Here is a 17,178-nt window from a genome sequence, read left to right as displayed (position 1 = left end):
GCTGATCAAAACCAGAAAAAAAATGTTCTGGTTTTGATCGGGTTTCTTAATCCAGCACACCTTTTTATACATCTTGGATGTGCGTGTGGTTCCCAGCCTTGCTGGGACTGGGAACAGCCCCGTCGGGCTTGGACCCCTAAAATCCCAGCGAAAACAAAAGGGTTTCTAATAGGCACGAACCCCTAATAAATAGTCACAAACTAACACGGACAATAAGAGTATTAAAAAAAGACACTAAAACTGTAAAAATGCCATTTAAAACTGGTTAAAAAAAAAATTAATCCTGAACTAAACGAGAATGTTTACCTCCGCGTCTTCTTCTGCGCTTTTGTCTCGGCGTCCTGTGACGTCACCGCTCACCTGTGGGTGGGAGTCGGATCTGGGATTAGCTGTAGCCGCAGGTAATAAGCAGCCAGTCATTAAGAGATCGGATGCGACACGGATGAGTCGAGGCTTTTGTTTTTTGTATTTTTTTTTTTAAGTTTATGGAGAAGCGACGCGTTGGACATTTGCAGGGTTCGACGTCGGGTGGAAATAAGTAATTAGTTCTTCAGCTGCGTGCGCCCGAATCCTCCTTTGTGGCGCTAACAGACGAAAGTTTGCGCTCCTGAGACTTCCGCGGTTTCCTGGCTGATCAAGTTATCCCGGATAAAACAACCAAAACTGGTTTCTCTTATGCGGTACGTTTCACTCATTAAGACTTATTTATTTTTTGAAAAGGAGTTAAATGTTGACTGAACTGTGTGTTGGAGTGTTTTTGTGTACAGCTGCTGGAGGATAAACAAGCTGGGTGCGACCAAAAGTGCAAAACTATTCTCAGTCTAGTTTCTCAGTTTACTGTTGGACATCTTAAAGTGTACACACGGTGTAACTGTGCAGGTCTGTGTGCTAATACCTCAGAGGTTATTGTTACTGTTTGTCTCCATCACATCAGGTTGCGGGCACTTTGAGCCATGCCTGGCCACAGCACAGGGGCCCAGCAGACCCGCCACCACAAACATCACAGCTCCAGCTCCAGAGCAGACAAGTACAGACAGGCTCGGACCATGTCCAGAGAGAGCGCAGGTGACCGCGACTGCTGCAGGGATCCTCATGGGGAGCATGCTCAGAATCACCATGCTGACCACTCTCGCTATCCTGACCGGTACAGTCGCAGAAGTCAGCCACGAAATGGCACCGGGCGGCGGTCAGAGACGATAGGGTTCATTCCTGGGTCTGCGGACAATGCGCCCATGAGCGGACGTGCCTGCGGCTCGTGTGCCTCGATGGGCTGGAGTGGATGTAAGGCCCTAATCTGCTGCGTGCTGACCTGTGGGTTTTATGGCAGCAAGGAGCCGTGTCTGCCTTTAAACGAGAGCTCCACAGACCACTCTCCTAAAACAGGTGCTGAGCCCCACCCTCCTAATGGCATGGCAGGGACTACCCCTGCCTTCATCACCCCTTTAGAGACCAGCAAATCCACCAAAGCCTCTAAGCTGCCCATGAATGACAGCTTCCGCTATCCGGATGTGCGCATCGCAGGTAAGACGGTAAAGTATCCGATCTCTGCCCCCAAACGGCCCCGTGTGCCTGGTAAGGGGGACAACCAACGGCCGGACAGCAACGCTAGCCTGTACTCCCGGGAGGACTTTGATTTAGATGATCTGAGTGACACAGGCACAGATATTGACTCTCTTATCACCAAAAAGCTGCTGGAGCTCTACGCCTGGCATCAGATTGACCAGCTGGCCAAGTGCACCTCTGACTCCTCGTTCTCCCGCAAGACCAATGAGATCAGTGAGCTCATCTACAGCATCGCTCAGGACTATAACCTGGAGGAGCAGGAGGCAGAGTGCAAGCTGGTGCATGGGGTCATCCGCATCAGTACACGAAAGGGTAAGAGGAACAAGTCCTCAGGACAGCGCCCTAATGGTAGGAGTGACGGGACACTCCCTCCGGACAGCGGGAACGACACCATGAACTATATGAGTAGTGACGGTAAGATCTGACTTCATACCATACTAATTTTTTTCCCCCAACAAATTAGGAGTAATAGTTGCTCCTCTAACGACGTTTTTAATGCCTGATGTCTTTTTCAATTGCCACCTGCAACATACCAAATATACCACCAGTGATTTCTTCTTAATCAAAGTGGTTACAGTTACGGCAGCTGGAGCTAAAATCTTGGGGCTATCTGTAATTCATGTTCTGTCACTCAGTGTGTATTGCTAGCTCCTTGTTAGTGTAGTGATAAGCGTCCCTGCCTGTCATTTGGGAAACGGGTTTGATTTGGGTTACTTGGGCTATTAAGGTTAGGCTGTCACGTCAGTACCGTAATAATAACCTACCAACATTGTCACGGTTACCATAAAGGCATCCATGGCCTTTCTTAATTATTCATTGTTTCGACTGGGACGCTGTTTTGTCAGATTTTTTTTTTTCATTTTTGGGCTCAGATACACCCGGTGTATTACAGGCATGAAAACGCTGTTAATCTCAGGCAAGCGGATGCAGGTATATGGCACAATAAACATAAATAAGTAGATTTTCTCAAGTGTAAAGTCTATTAAAGCTTCTCCAAGAAGCTTCTTTTTTCTTTGTTTTTTATTATTATGGGTGACCTAAGACACCAACTTGGTGTCTTTGTTACGAGGTCTCCCGGTAACAAAGTTCTAGGTTCGTGGGTACTGCTAGAATGACTTTGTATCAAACAAGCTGTTGATTAGGGGAGAATAAGGCCTTGTTAGTATACACTCGTCATATTGATAGATTTTATGCAATGTCGGCTGATTGCAGACAGAAATCACAAAAACAAAGTTGGCTCCTTCCTTGAGAGTAACACATTTTACTCCTTGTGATTGGTTGTGGCAGCACGGTGGATTAGTGGTTAGCACTGTTGCCTCACAGCAAGAAAGTCATGGGTTCGATTCCCACCTGTGGCCTTTCTGTGTGGAGTTTGCATGTTCTCCCAGTGTTTGCGTGGGTTCCCTCTGGGTGCTCCGGCTTCCTCCCATAACCAAAGACATGCAGGTTAAGTGGATTGGAAACTTTAAATTGTCTGTGTGGGTGTGAATGTGTTTGTTTGTCTACAACCCCAATTCCAATGAAGTTGGGACATTGTGTAATAAAAACACAATACAATGATTTCCAAATCCTCTTCAACCTATATTCAATTGAATACACGACAAAGACAAGATATTTAATGTTCAAACTGATAAATTTTGTTTTTGTGCAAATATGTGCTCATTTTGAAATGGATGCCTGCAACACATTTCAAAAAAGCTGGGACAGTGGTATGTTTACCACTGTGTTACATCACCTTTTAACAGCAGTCAATAAGCGTTTGGGAACTGAGGACACTAATTGTGAGTGTCATGTTTGGGTATAAAAGGAGCATCCCCAAAAGTCTCAGTCCTCCACAAGCAAAGATGGGGTGAGGATCACCACTTTGTGAACAACTGTGTGAAAAAATAGTCCAGTAGTTTAAGAACAATATTTCTCAACGTTCAATTGCAAGGAATTTAGGGATTCCATCATCTACAGTCCATAATATAATCAGAAAATTCAGAGACTCTGGAGAACTTTCTACACGTAAGCGGCAAGGCCGAAAACCAACGTTGAATGCCCGTGACCTTCAATCCCTTACACGGCACTGCATTAAAAACCGACATCATTGTGTAAAGGATCTTACCGCGTGGACTCAGGAACACTTCAGAAAACCATCGTCAGTTAACACAGTTTGTCGCTACATCGAGTGCAAGTTAAAACTCTACCATGCAAAGCGAAAGCCATACATCAACAATATCCAGAAACGCCGCCACCTTCTCTGGGCCAGAGCTCATTTGAAATGGACAGGCGCAAAGTGTAAAAGTGTGCTGTGGTCTGATGAGTCCACATTTCAAATTTTTTTTTGGACATCATGGATGCCGTGTCCTCCAGAAAAAGACCATCCAGACTGTTACCAGGGCAAAGTTCAAATGCCAGCATCTGTGATGGTATGGGGGTGTGTTAGTGCCCATGGCATGGGCAACTTACACATCTGTGATGGCACCATCAATGCTGAAAGGTACATCCAGGTTTTGGAGCAACACATGCTGCTTATTTCAGCAAGACAGTGCCAAGCAGTGTTGTATAAAGTACTGGAAAATCACACTTAAGTAAAAGTACAAATACCCGTTAAAAAATTACTTTGGTAGAAGTTCAAGTCACTGATTGAAATGCTACTCAAGTAAAAGTCTTAAAGTATCTAGTATTTATTGTACTTAAGTATGACAAGTAATGTACAACTAAATGTACTCAAGTATTGAAAGTAAAAGTACAAGTAAATGTTAATAATCAAAAACGGACTGATTTATAAAAAAAAAAAGTTTATCTAGGCTTGTAAATGACTGGTAGTATTAGTCAAAATACTGAAAAAATTGTGCACATCACACAAAAACACTTCAGAAACAAGGTTTCAAAACCTAAAGGTGCGTTTACACATAACCAAGACACGTTACGAATGTCATTTTTCTGTCATTCGAGACACATTCCTGACATTCTTAATGTGACTTAACGCGTCTGAATAGGTTTCTTAATAGTGCGTGTTGGTGTGTGATATTCTTGATATTCGTGGAGCATGTTTTTGCCTGTCAAAAAATCTTCCACGAATGTCACACACCACCCTAATTTCGTCTCGCGTCGTGGAGGTCGCAACTGAGCGTATTGATCCGTCTTCATGAGTATTTATCCTTAATAGAAAGTGACAACGTTCGTAGTGGTTCCTGTGATGGTTCGTGGAGCACAAATTGTTACGCGTTATTACGAAGTGACACAGAAACTGTCAAGTTTTGACACGACTTGTAACGTGGCGTCACATTTTACTGCGCGCCATGACAAATCAGTTTTCTGTCAGGTGCGCACAATTAAACTCGGCTCCAAGTGTCGTTCCACAGTTCCTGCTGAAGCTCCTCTGGACCCTTCTGCAGGTGTTCCACCTGCTGTTGTAGCCAATGAGCGGGAGAACGAGTCTGAGCCAGAGGAACCAGAGGAGCGAGAGGAGACTCACGTGCAGCCAGACATCTCTGCAACTCCTCCAGTCCGGCAGAGGAAGAAGCGTGCACACAATTAAACCCTGCTGCACCGCATTCAATTTGATTGCTGACACCAAGTCAGCTAAAAGTCTAATTTCAGTGCTCTTCAGCGTGCTCCTGTAGGTGTTCCACCTGCTGCATGTGCCTGATGTTTGGGAAAATGCGCGAGACGAGAGCCGCATGAAGCCACACATCTGGCTCTATCCGTCTCCTCCTCCTCTCTGCGCCACTGCATGGCACAGAGCCCAACTATGCATGCAGTCACAAAGTTCTTCTGAAAAACTGGAGCGATCTGAATTCAGTTGGATGAATATGGGTGTGTGTGGAGACAATTCACCTTGTTCACAACGTGACAGAACTTAACAATATGCTGTTACGCGCAATAGCGTGCAACAACGCGGAACACTATTCTTGACCGTGTGTAATGTTTCCTGATAATTCTCCAGCAACACATGCCATTAATTGTAACGTGTGGTAACAGGTTGCAGCAGTTCCTGAGGACACCTGATGCCTCTGCCCCAAATAATCACATTTGTGATCAGCGGCCAAGAATGTGTACTTCGTGGCATTCGTGACTTGTCGTCGTTATGTGTAAACGCAGCATAAACGAGAGTAGGCTACTCACTAGGTGTTCACAGGAAACATTTTATTTCTATATGTTTATTTATTTTCATTGTCACATGGTTTTATCTTTTCTGTTGTGTTTTGTTTCATTAGGTTCTTTTTGTCTTTCTCTAAAATTATATTGTGACGTTATTAGTCTATTATTATTGACTATTATTGTCTATTATGTAGACTATTATTTTGTTGCTATTATATATGAATAAAAATACATTTAAAAAATTACAATTTGACTCTTTTATGACAATGAACGCTGAGCCATTAATTATACAGAAAACAAATCAACACAAACGTGCTGATGCGAACAGCTTAATGCAAACTTTAACATTTAAAACGCCATAGACATGCTAACGCATTAGCATCGGTCCCATTTTTAAGTTATAAAATACATCTATCAACTGTTTCAGACCATAACAGGTCGGTTTACCATAAAAATATGAAATATTACTCACAGACATATGCCCTTCAGGGTTTTAGCGGGAAAAAATTAGGATAAAGCGAAATAAAATCCATGAATCGTAGAGCAAAGCACTGCTTCGACTTGTGAATCATTGCTTCGATTGGTTCAAGGTTCAAAGCAAAGCCGTGCTGCAGTAAAGTTGATTACAGACCCACTGCAGGTCTGTAATCAATGCAGAGAAATGATCATTTTCCTGACAAACACCCCACAAGTGGGCAACTGCTAAAAAGCCTACCGGACATGCCTCATCACAAATCGGCCTGACTTCGTTACAGTCACTAGTAAATCAGTGGTGTCTCTGGGTGAAAACACGACTTTTTTCGTGTGTGTGTTTTTTTTTTTTTTTGTGTGTGTGTGTGTGTGTAAGGAGTAACGGCATGGCGCATAGAAAATGTATCGGAGTAGAAGTATGCAATTAAGGTTGGAAATGTAGTGAAGTAAAAGTGAAAGTAAGCTGAATTAAAAAAAACAAACTCAAGTAAAGTACAAAGTCTCCCAAAACGTACTTAAGTACAGTAGTGAATTATTTTTACTTCGTTACTATACAACACTGATGCCAAGCCACATTCTGCACGTGTTACAACAGCATGGCGTCATAGTAAAAGAGTGTTGGTACTAGACTGGCCTGCCTGCAGACCAGACCTGTCGCCCATTGAAAATGTGTGGCGCATTATGAAGCTCAAAATATGACAACTGAGACCCCGGACTGTTGAACAGCTGAAGTCATTCATCAAGCAAGAATGGGAAAGAATTCTATCTATAAAGCTTCAACAATTAGTGTCCTCAGTTCCCAAATGCTTATTGAGTGTTGTTAGAAGGAAAGGTGATGTAACACAGTGGTAAACATACCACTGTCCCAGCTTTTTTTTTAAACGTGTTGCAGGCATCCATTTCAAAATGAGCAAATATTTGCACAAAAACAATAAAGTTTATCAGTTTGAACATTAAATATCTTGTCTTTGTGGTGTATTCCATTGAATATAGGTTGAAGAGGATTTGCGAATCGTATTCTGTTTTTATTTACATTTTACACAACGTCCCAACTTCATTGGAATTGGGTTTGTATATGTGGCCCTGCGACAGACTGGCGTCCTGTCCAGGATGTACCCTGTCTCACACCCTGTGACTACTGGGATAGACTCCAGCCCCCATGACCCTTAATTAGAGTAAGCGGTTGAAGATGAGTGAGTGAGTGAGTGATTGGTTGCCTGAAAAGGCACTGCAGTGATATCACAGTGCCTTTCTGAAAAGTTATGATTTTTCAACTTGAAGCACTCTAATTGGCTGCACAAAAAAGTGAAGGGCTCTGTTAAAATATGCTGGGTGTGGCACTTCTGGGTTTGGCTGCATGCACTGTTCTCACTTTAAGCAGTTGGAAAAAAGACACTGTATGTAAGTAAACATGATATGAGCACAGGGCGAGTATCACGTCCATTGTGAAAGAGCGTCAACTTCATTATTTTGGCCATGTGGAGTGTTTTGCTGTGTGATCCAGCATGTAGGTGCCTCAGTGTTGAGGAACCCAGTGGCAGGAGAAGGCCACGTCTTCTCACTGCAGCAAATAGATGGTTAGGTACGAGAGGTGAGAATGGACTGGTTGCCTTTCTGAGGTGGTTGCCATCCAGGACCCAGGCAATTTCATAGTGTGGTGGATGTGGCAATGAAACATGGCACCACTGCATGCTCCCAGTCTTGACTTTTTTGTTTTGTTTTTGTCCCCTGCTGCAGTGCCAGAGGTCAAAGTGTCGGAGCAGACACCATCAGATGAGCTGGCGAGGAAAATGAGACTCTACAGTACGAGAAGTAAGTATATGTGTGAATTTTCCATTACTCAGGGATGCTTATTCACTGTCTTTGGACAGTTTTCCGTATTTTTGTAAATTCTTGCCGTCTCAAAGAAATGCAGGGCTGTGAAAAATCTGTGGATCCGTGAAATTCCTCGGATTTCATCATGGGGAGGGAGGTGTTAGTGTTTTACTGTGTAATCATGATTGTCAGAGTTTTTAAAATGTCTATCGCAAAGTGTTGTTTTTTTTTTTTTTTTAACAACACTGTGCATGTTTTATAAGACCGCGGCAGTCCGCGGACACTGATAGAAATCAGTATCCTCGGAGGGAAAAAAAAGCCTGGCTGTTGCGACAGTTGTCGTAAAGTGAGACTGGTTGGTTGCTGCGGCGACGCTGTGTGTCTCCTGCACGTAGCTTAAGCTAAAGGTAGCATGTGGACATCGCAAACCTTTAGAGCGCTAAAGTTTTTAAAAGAAGACTTGTGCAGCATGTCTCTGTCACGGACCGACGTCGGACAGAGAGAAGATGGCGAGAAAGATTGTTTGAAAAAGTCTGATAAGGACAAGAATCCGTGGAATCGTCGCTGGCTTCATCAACACACCTGAAAGATAAAAGAAACGGGAAAAGTGAACTGTGCCCTCAGGAAACACGGTAAGAATTTTTTTTCTCTCTGGAAAATAAACATTATGCTGTTCAAACAGGATTTTAGAAAAGATTGTGACTTTTTTCATTTATCTAGACTTTCTTTCACTGGGAAAAAGACTGACTTTGAATGGATTTACATGAATTTACACGAGTGTAAATGAGTTTTTATTAATGTAGACGTTTTTCATGGGAAAAAGACACGGTGGCTTTGAGTGGATTTACAGGAATTTACACAAGAATATGTGGCTTTTTTACTATAAGGTATGTTAAGGTATGTCAATCAATAAATACATTTCTGTATAAAATCAAAAAATAAATAAATTCAGGTTCAGATTCTTAAAGGTGTTTGGGCTCAGACTGAGATGGATAATTTAAACAAATTTAACATTTTATTGTTGTGCATTATTGAATGAATAATAGTACTCGAGTGGCTTCAGTATTATGGTATGATATTATGATATATCTCTTTACCTAGTCTGAAAACAGTTATGAAGTTATTTATAACATTTTAGTTGAGTTATGATTTTTAATTGCCTCTTTGAGCCCAATCACAAACAAACTAAAGTTTTCATGAACATTTAGCTATATTTGTAAACTGTTGTTGTTATATTCTGTACATGCTCCTACAGGATGGCACAACATGCATTCAAAAGCCACATGTTGTGCCATACTGCATGAGATCACAAGAGAAATTTAACAGCTGTTTCAGGTCCAAATTTAGTCCAAAGAATGCACCACAGGGCACTTGTATTCTCAGAATTTTCTGGACCCCCCCTTAGCTTTCCAAACGCCTATAGCATTTGAGGTAACTTTTGCTGTCTTTAATATTATAGATGAATCACATTGCTGTCTTTTTTTTTTTTCTCCTAAGCATCCATGATTACTACTGCACAGTCACAATAATGCATTTCTTAGGTTTTTCTTGTCTTATACATAAATACTTCAACATGTGGGTAAAATCAGATCTAAAGTTAGTCAGCATCCACCAGTAAAGGTATGGTCACATTACCTACAACCGACAGAGGCAAAATATGCCCTTCACTTTCAATCAGAGTGGCCGTTCAGCAGCAGCAAGATACACTTTGCTGCCAGCTAGGCGTGGCCAGAATAGACCAGAACTCTATTTTATGCAAATACTGAGGGATGCAACACAATGACTGCCAGTCAGTTAAAAGAAAAAAAAAAAGGCAACGTGACATCAGCTGGCTGCTCGCTCAAACAAAATAAACAGAGATTTCAGAAAACTCTAAGAAACACCTTATTTCTGTATAAATCTAACATGTTTCTCATATATTTTGTAAAGGTTAGCAAGAAATGAATACCTCTAAATCTAGAAATGCTATTTTTGTAATCAGATAAAACATCTGCAGTTGCTATTGAGACCTCTTTTGCAGATGTCAGCGTGCATGCCCCGGGGACGCCCATCAGGCGACAAATCCAACTGCTTGTCACCCTCCTTTGGAGATAAGGTGACTGTAGCATAAGGCTGCTTTGTAGTTTACCTTAATTATATTTGCAGCTGCAACAACAAATTATGTATTATACTAATTATTAAAAGCCAGATAAATCAGTGTCCCAGAACCCAAAGAGTTTGGATATTAACTGTCCAAAATCCAGATTAAGTTTATTTTCAATCTGCATTTCAACCATTGGATTTGAGCTGTTTAACAGTGGTTAGGTGTTAATATCTATGGATGGAAATCAAAAACTGGTTCCAAATTTTCCAGTTCATTGAAACTGTATGCCTCAGATGTTATAATCATATTATCAGTCCTTCCCTGTTTTTGTGACAGTTCGGTGCTGCAAAACCTCATGTGTCATGATGTCAAACGTGATGTCATGACACCAAGCTATGTATCTAGTAACAAGGAAAATGGCTGCAATGATGCCAAAAACCTGTGTAGATCTACTGTATTTTTTGCCACACAGAAAATTGATCAGAATCTGCAAAGAATCAGACTGATAATCAGAATCTGTAATGGCATTGTTATCAATAAATTCACATCAGTTCTTGTCCTTATTAATATGTGGTGTAAAGTTATTTTAAGCATGTTTAAATGAGCATTAAACCCAAATCAACTCAGTATATTCTTGGTGAAGAATTTTAATTTCACATGCGTAATATGTAATTTAGTCACCTTAAATTTATTCCATAAAATACAAGCATAGGTACTGATTTTAAAAATCATATTTATGTATTTTTCATATACAGTTTGTATAAAGGGCACTCTTCCACATTTTTGTTTAATAAATGGACTGCATTTACATAGCGCTTTTCCATCTGCATCAGACGCTCAAAGCGCTTTACAATTATGTCTCACATTCACCTCGATGTCAGGGTGCTGCCATACATGGCACTCACTACACACTGGGAGCAATAGGGGATTAATACCATCAAACTACTCCTCCCAACCCTCAAGTTCCTTTATAAACATTTTTATGATTGTTAATCACAAATCTAAATTAAATAAATATATCAAACACAATAAGATTGTATAAGTGCCAACTGCATGACATGAATGAGTTAGTTAAACTCTGATATTCATTCATAATTTAGCTTTCATATTAAATGTAACAGAGGAAAGTACTTGTGCAAAAAATGCCAGACATTGTAGTGGGTATTCAGGATTTGACAGGATTTTTATATATATATATATATATATATATATATATACACGAGGTCTATTAGAAAAGTATCCGACCTTATTATTTTTTTCAAAAAACATATGGATTTGAATCACGTGTGATTACATCAGACATGCTTGAACCCTCGTGGGCATGCGAGAGTTTTTTCACGCCTATCGGTTACGTCATTCGCCTGTGGGCAGTCTTTGAGTGAGGAGTGGCCCACCCTCTCGTCGATTTTTTTCATTGTTTAGGAATGGCTCAGAGACTGCTGCTTTGTTTGATCAAAATTTTTTCAAAACTGTAAGGCACAACTGAGTGGACACCATTCGATAAATTCAGCTGGTTTTCGGTAAAAATTTTAACAGCTGATGAGAGATTTTGGTCTGGTAGTGTCGCCGTAAGGACGGCCGACGGTGCCTGACGCCGATCTGCGCTTCGAGGCGGCAGCGTCTCGCCGTTTCAAGTTGAAAACTTCCACATTTCAGGCTCTGTTGACCCAGGAAGTCGTCAGAGAACAGAGAACTTTCAGAAGAAGTTGGCATGAGGAGTTTATTCGGACATTCCATTGTTAACAGACATTTTGTAATGAAAGAACGTGCGGGCAGAGTCGCATGTCGGGCCGGACCCGACTGCGGGGGGTCGCGACAGGAAAAACACCTCTGTTGGAAACCTTAACGGGCAAGTTGGAACATGCCCAAGCTGTTAAACAATTTCTCAGTTACTCACTTGTTGAAAGCCATCAAAAGCCGCCTGAATTTTACAAATGGTTTTCAACACAGAGGTGTTTTTCCTGTCGCGGCGCACACAGATTCGCCGAGTCGTCACGGAAACGACTCGGCGAATTTGCGCACATGTCTTTCATTAAAAAATGTCCTTAAACAGTGGAATGTCCGCATAAAGTCCTCATGCCGGCCTCTTCTGAATCTTCTCTGTTCTCTCACGACGTCCTGGGTGAATTAAGCCTTAAATTAGGATGTTTTCAGGTCGAAACATGCCGACGACGGCGCCTGGAAGTGCTGCACGACGTCCCGCTCCGTGGGAAGTCCTTACAGCGACAAACACCTCGTAATCTCTCATCAGCCGTTAAACTTTTCACAGAAAACCATCTTAATTTCTCGAATAGTGTCCACTCAGATATTCCTCACAGGTACAGAAAAAAATTTGATAAAGCAACGCACGCCGTCTGGAGCAGCGTGTGAAACAAAGGAATTCAGCTGAGAGGGCAGGACCACATCTCACTCAAGGCCTGCCCACAGGGAAATGACGTCACCGACACGCGTGAAAAAACTCACGCATGCGCACGAGGGTTCAAGCATGATTGGTGTAATCGCACGTCATTCAAATCCATATAGTTAAAAAAAATAATAAGTGTCGGTTTCTTATCTAATAGACCTCGTATATAGGAGAAAACCCAAGAAAACTGGTAATAAAACTGATTATTTACGGGTATTATACCAAAGCGTTCCATTACTTATGCAACCATCATCTTGGCTTTTATATTTTTAATTAAATGATATCAAGTTGTAGAGATTTGTTTTCGGTTTGAATTAATGAAAATAAATTTAGATTTTTGTATTTCTTGTATTTGAAATGGCAAAAACAAATTAAAATGTGTGATATACCAAGTGTTCCAATACTTTTAGAGGGCACTGTATACATAAATGAATAATAGACCCACTGCTGTTTTTTGACTGCTTTTTCAGCGTTGTTTATTGGAAAGCACTTGAATTTCTCTGGTCATAAAATTTGCTCTATAAATAAAGTTAAAAGTTGATTTTGTGTTTAGTTTTAGTGGTTGTATAAAACCACTCAGTGTCGTGTCACGGTTTAAGCAGTTTAAAATGTGTTTGTTGACATTTAAAAGGAATTTGGTATACAGTCATTTTAGAAGTGAGTTTTCACATATGAAGCAGGAGCAGTTCTGATTTTGGCCGTTATGATTTTCTGATAAATATCATTCTTTTACTGTTTAAAAAAAAAAAAGATGAACTGATCAGTAAATCTGTCGATTTACTGCTTTCAGCACGTTGTAGTCTTTGTGTGCCTCGGACATTGATGTTTAATTAATCCCTAGGTGATTCAGATCTGAGTGGGTTCATTCTCCACCATTCATTGTCCCCTCTGCTGCTGCAGGCACTTTCTCACCTCCTCTCTGCTTTCCTGTACATGCCGCCTTAACAGTGAAAGCTCTGCTTCCTCCACTCCCCCCCCCATTTTTTTTTTTCTGTATGTTACAGTCCCTTGCTTATAGTTGGCCTTCTCTCTTGGTTCTCTGCTGTACACCCACCAATCATGCCACCGCGTTTCCCCTCGAGCTCAGAGGTCACGATACACCCCCTGCCAGGATTGTGGATCAAGTCACATTAACTATACCCCACGTCATGTCACCCGGTTTATTGTGTCATTTTAGTGCGAAGCTTGGGTTGCAGATGGATTACCATGCAGCAGTTTTTTTTGTTGTTCTGTTCTTGAAAAGGGCCTGTGTTAACAGGGCCGCGTGTCCTGTTGCATATGTCTGAATTAGTGCAGTCGTTCTGGGGAAGTGTCAGTACTAAGTATTACTCTTCACACTTTGTGCATACAGTACGCCTGAAAAGTATTCACAGCGCTTCACTTTTTCCACATTTTATGTTACAGCCTTATTCCAAAATGCATGAAATTTATTTTTCCCTCTCAAAATTTTACACACAATACCCCATAATGACAATGTGAAAAAAGTTCTTTTTTCTTTTTTTTTTTTTTTTGATTTTTTGCAAATTTATTAAAAAACTAAGAAATCATATGTACATAAGTATTCACAGCCTTTGCCATGAAGCTCCAAGTTGAGCTCAGGTGCATCCTGTTTTCACTGATCATCCTTGATGATTCGACCGCTTAATTTGAGTCCACCTGAGGTCAATTACAGTTGATTAGACATGATTTGGAAAGGCGCACACACACCTGTCTACATATAAGGTCCCACAGCTGACAGTGCATGTCAGAGCACAAACCAAGCATCAGGTCAAAGGAATTGTCTGTAGACCTTCAAGACAGGATTGTCTTGAGACACAAATCTGGGGAAGGGTACAGAAACATTTCTCCTGCTTTTAAGGCCCCAGTGGGCACAGTGGCCTCATCATCTGTAAATGGAAGAAGTTGGGATCTGTGAGGACTCTTCCTAGAGTTGGGTGCCTTTCTAAACTGAGCGAGTGGGGGAGAAGGGCCTTAGTCAGCGAAGTGACCAAGAACCTGATGGTCACTCTGTCAGAGCTATACAGCATTCCTCTGTGGAAAGAGGGGAACCTTCCAGAAGGACAACCAGGTCTGCAGTAACCCACCAATCAGGCCTGTATGGTAGAGTGGCCAGATGGAAGCCACTCCTTAGTAAAAGGCACATGACAGCCCACCTGGAGTTTGCCAAAAGGCACCTGAAGGACTCTCAGACGATGAGAAACAAAATTCTCAGGTCTGATGAGACAAAGATTGAATTCTTTGGTGTGAATGCCAGGTGTCATATTTGAAGGAAACCAGGCACCATCCCTACAGTGAAGCATGGTGGTGGCAGCATCATGCTGTGGGGATGTTTTTCAGTGACAGCAGGAACAGGGAGAGTAGTCAGGAGTGAGGGAAAGGTGAATGCAGCAATGTACAGACACATCCTGGATAAAAAACTGCTCCAGAGCGCTCTTGACCTCAGACTGGGGCGACGGTTCATTGGTCAGCAGGACATTGACCCTAAGCACGCAGCCAAGATATCAAAGGAGTGGCTTCAGGACAACGCTGTGAATATCCTTGAGTGGTCCAGCCAGAGCCCAGACCTGAATCCGATTGAATATCTCTGTAGAGATCTGAAAATGGCTGTGCACCGACGCTCCCAATCCAACCTGATGGAGCTTGAGAGGTGCTGTGAAGAGGAATGGACAAAACTGCCCAAAGATAGATGCATTATTTTCAAGAAGACTTGATGCTGCAATTGCTGCCAAAGATGCTTCAACAGAGTGAATACTTATGTACACGTGATTTATTAGGTTTATATTTTTAATAAATTAGCAAAAATTTCCAAAAGCTTTTTCCATGTTGTCATTATGGGGTGTTGTGAGTACAATTTTGAGCGGGAAAATGAGTTTACACCATTTTGGAATAAGGCTGTCACAACAAAATGTGGAAAAAGCACTGTGAATGCTGTGCGCGCGTGCATGCGTGCGTATATAATCGCAATTTGTTTTTACTTCCTAATATCTGAATCATATTGGCCCCCAAAAATTCCATATCAGTCAGGCTCTAATGAAAAGTTTACAACATGCAAGAAATCATGATATTTTGCAGAAGAATCATAAATTATTTATGAAGTATACAAATCGAAACGCAATAACATCAAGATGACAGTTTTATATTTATACAATTTATACTTCAAAGTGTATTTGTTGAAAGTTAAAAGTTCACCAAGGATTACTTTTTTGCTTACTGTATTTTCCAAAGTATGTCGCACCTTTTCCTGTATTATCAGCTCTTTAATTTGGAAATTTTGTGCATTGTTGCAGTGTACTTCTTATTGGCATTTTTTATTTTATTATTGGAGTTGATTTTGTTTCACTATTTATATAGGGCTTCCCAAAGGAAGCCCTATATAAATAGTTATTGTTATTATTACCTAATGCATGTTTTTTTTTTGTTTTTTTTTTTTGGTATAAGTTGCAGGACCTCCCAAATTAATTTAAAAAAATGTTACGTTTACTTCAGAAAATACGGTAATTAGTGTGAAAAATTATGTAGTTGTGTATCAAATTGTGGTCAGTGTATCTTATTGTGGAGCTAGCATATCGTTCCACCCCTGCAAACAACTAGTGTGGCAGAGGACGAGAATCTCATTTTGTGAACTTGATGTCTACTTGTTGTTGTTTTTGTTTCTTATCATTTCTGTGCATTTAAATGTGGCTTCTTTTTTTTCTTTTTTTTCTTTTCTTGCAGAGTACTCCTCCAGTATGGCCACAGCCTACTCGCCCTATCATCATGACACTGAAACGGACTCTTCAGGTGCTCCTCTGCTTCTCTGATGGACAGCAGGTTTAAAAAAAAAAGAAAGAAAAGAGTTATTGACTAGATTTGTAGCCAGCTAGATGGACAAATTTACAGTACCTTCTGTTACCTTTTTTTGCTGTTACTGAGCGGACCACCTTTCAGTTGGGCCTTGGTAGGCCTCTTTTTCCGTGGTCCTGCTATTATCGAGTGTTATTTTAATTCGGATGCTTATTTTTACAGCATGTAGCCCACAAACATTTGTTTCGTCTTGACAAAAGGTAATCAACAATGCAAGTCTTAAGTATTTGTGTGCTGCGTGTGAAGTTGTGTTGGGACATGAAATACACTCCATCGGTTGGCACACAAGATGACACAACATAACCGTCCTCATTCCTGTCTGTGGAAGATGTGTGTGTTTGTGTGTGTGGTTTTGGTTTTCTTCTTTTTTGGGAGGTGGGGGTGTGTTCCTCCCTCCTGCCATATATGTTTGTGCTTCTTTTGCCATGAAGCGTGAAGCTCCAGCTGTTAAGCCATATTTTTATGCACATATTTTTCAGTCTATTTTCTGAATTGCTAAACCATCTGTGATATTTAGTCACAGGTTTTTTTTATTATTATTATTGTTGTTGTTATTAAATGGTATGACCTGTTTTTGACAAAATGAAAACTCGATGTGGATTCATTAAGGAACTGTAATTTATTTTGAGTAATTTTCACTCACATCTGTAGAAAATATGACAGCAGCCACGTCTCAGGATAAGTGCCTCATTTGATGTGTAACTGACTGTCTGCACGTTTTCCCTCACCGGGTTTTCCGGCCCTGTCTCTCTAACCTGTTTTTTTTTTTTTTTTTTTTTTTTTTTCCCCTCTCATATGTTGGATTGTTGTTGCTGAGCTCATCTCCCTGAGGTCACTGTGTTGTAGCAGGCAGGCTTTTTCTGCCCTCAGCCAAATAGGGAACTTGTTTGGCTGGTTCTGCCAAAAAGGA

At 41.1% G+C, this 17,178-nt stretch overlaps 1 protein-coding gene across 2 annotated transcripts; it reads left to right on the top strand.

The window, feature by feature from the left end:
- The first annotated feature begins 300 nt into the window (after positions 1 to 300).
- kdf1a (keratinocyte differentiation factor 1a) lies at positions 301 to 16,847 on the top strand. Of its 2 annotated transcripts, XM_034175162.1 has the most exons (4): positions 301 to 680; positions 935 to 1,977; positions 7,861 to 7,935; positions 16,140 to 16,847. In XM_034175162.1, exons 2-4 carry the CDS (start codon positions 954 to 956, stop codon positions 16,223 to 16,225), a joined length of 1,185 nt encoding a protein of 394 aa, XP_034031053.1. In that variant the 5' UTR covers positions 301 to 680; positions 935 to 953; the 3' UTR covers positions 16,226 to 16,847. The 2 variants fall into 2 exon arrangements, with proteins under 2 accessions (XP_034031053.1, XP_034031054.1); XM_034175163.1 differs by lacking the exon at positions 301 to 680 and having other exon boundaries at positions 821 to 1,977.
- Positions 16,848 to 17,178: the final 331 nt, after the last annotated feature.

This window comes from Thalassophryne amazonica, chromosome 7 (assembly GCF_902500255.1).
Source record: "Thalassophryne amazonica chromosome 7, fThaAma1.1, whole genome shotgun sequence".
Lineage (NCBI taxonomy): Eukaryota > Metazoa > Chordata > Actinopteri > Batrachoidiformes > Batrachoididae > Thalassophryne > Thalassophryne amazonica.
Note: the sequence above shows the minus strand (reverse complement) of the source record. Positions and strands in the feature narration are given on the sequence as shown.

What these genes read in the sequence shown, in the direction of transcription:
- kdf1a (XM_034175162.1), top strand. Translation starts at nt 954, where the DNA reads ATGCCTGGCCACAGCACAGGGGCCCAGCAGACCCGCCACCACAAACAT. An exon ending in GAACTATATGAGTAGTGACG is followed by an intron (nt 1,978 to 7,860) that starts GTAAGATCTGAC and finishes CCCCTGCTGCAG; the next exon opens with TGCCAGAGGTCAAAGTGTCG. An exon ending in GAGACTCTACAGTACGAGAA is followed by an intron (nt 7,936 to 16,139) that starts GTAAGTATATGT and finishes CTTTTCTTGCAG; the next exon opens with AGTACTCCTCCAGTATGGCC.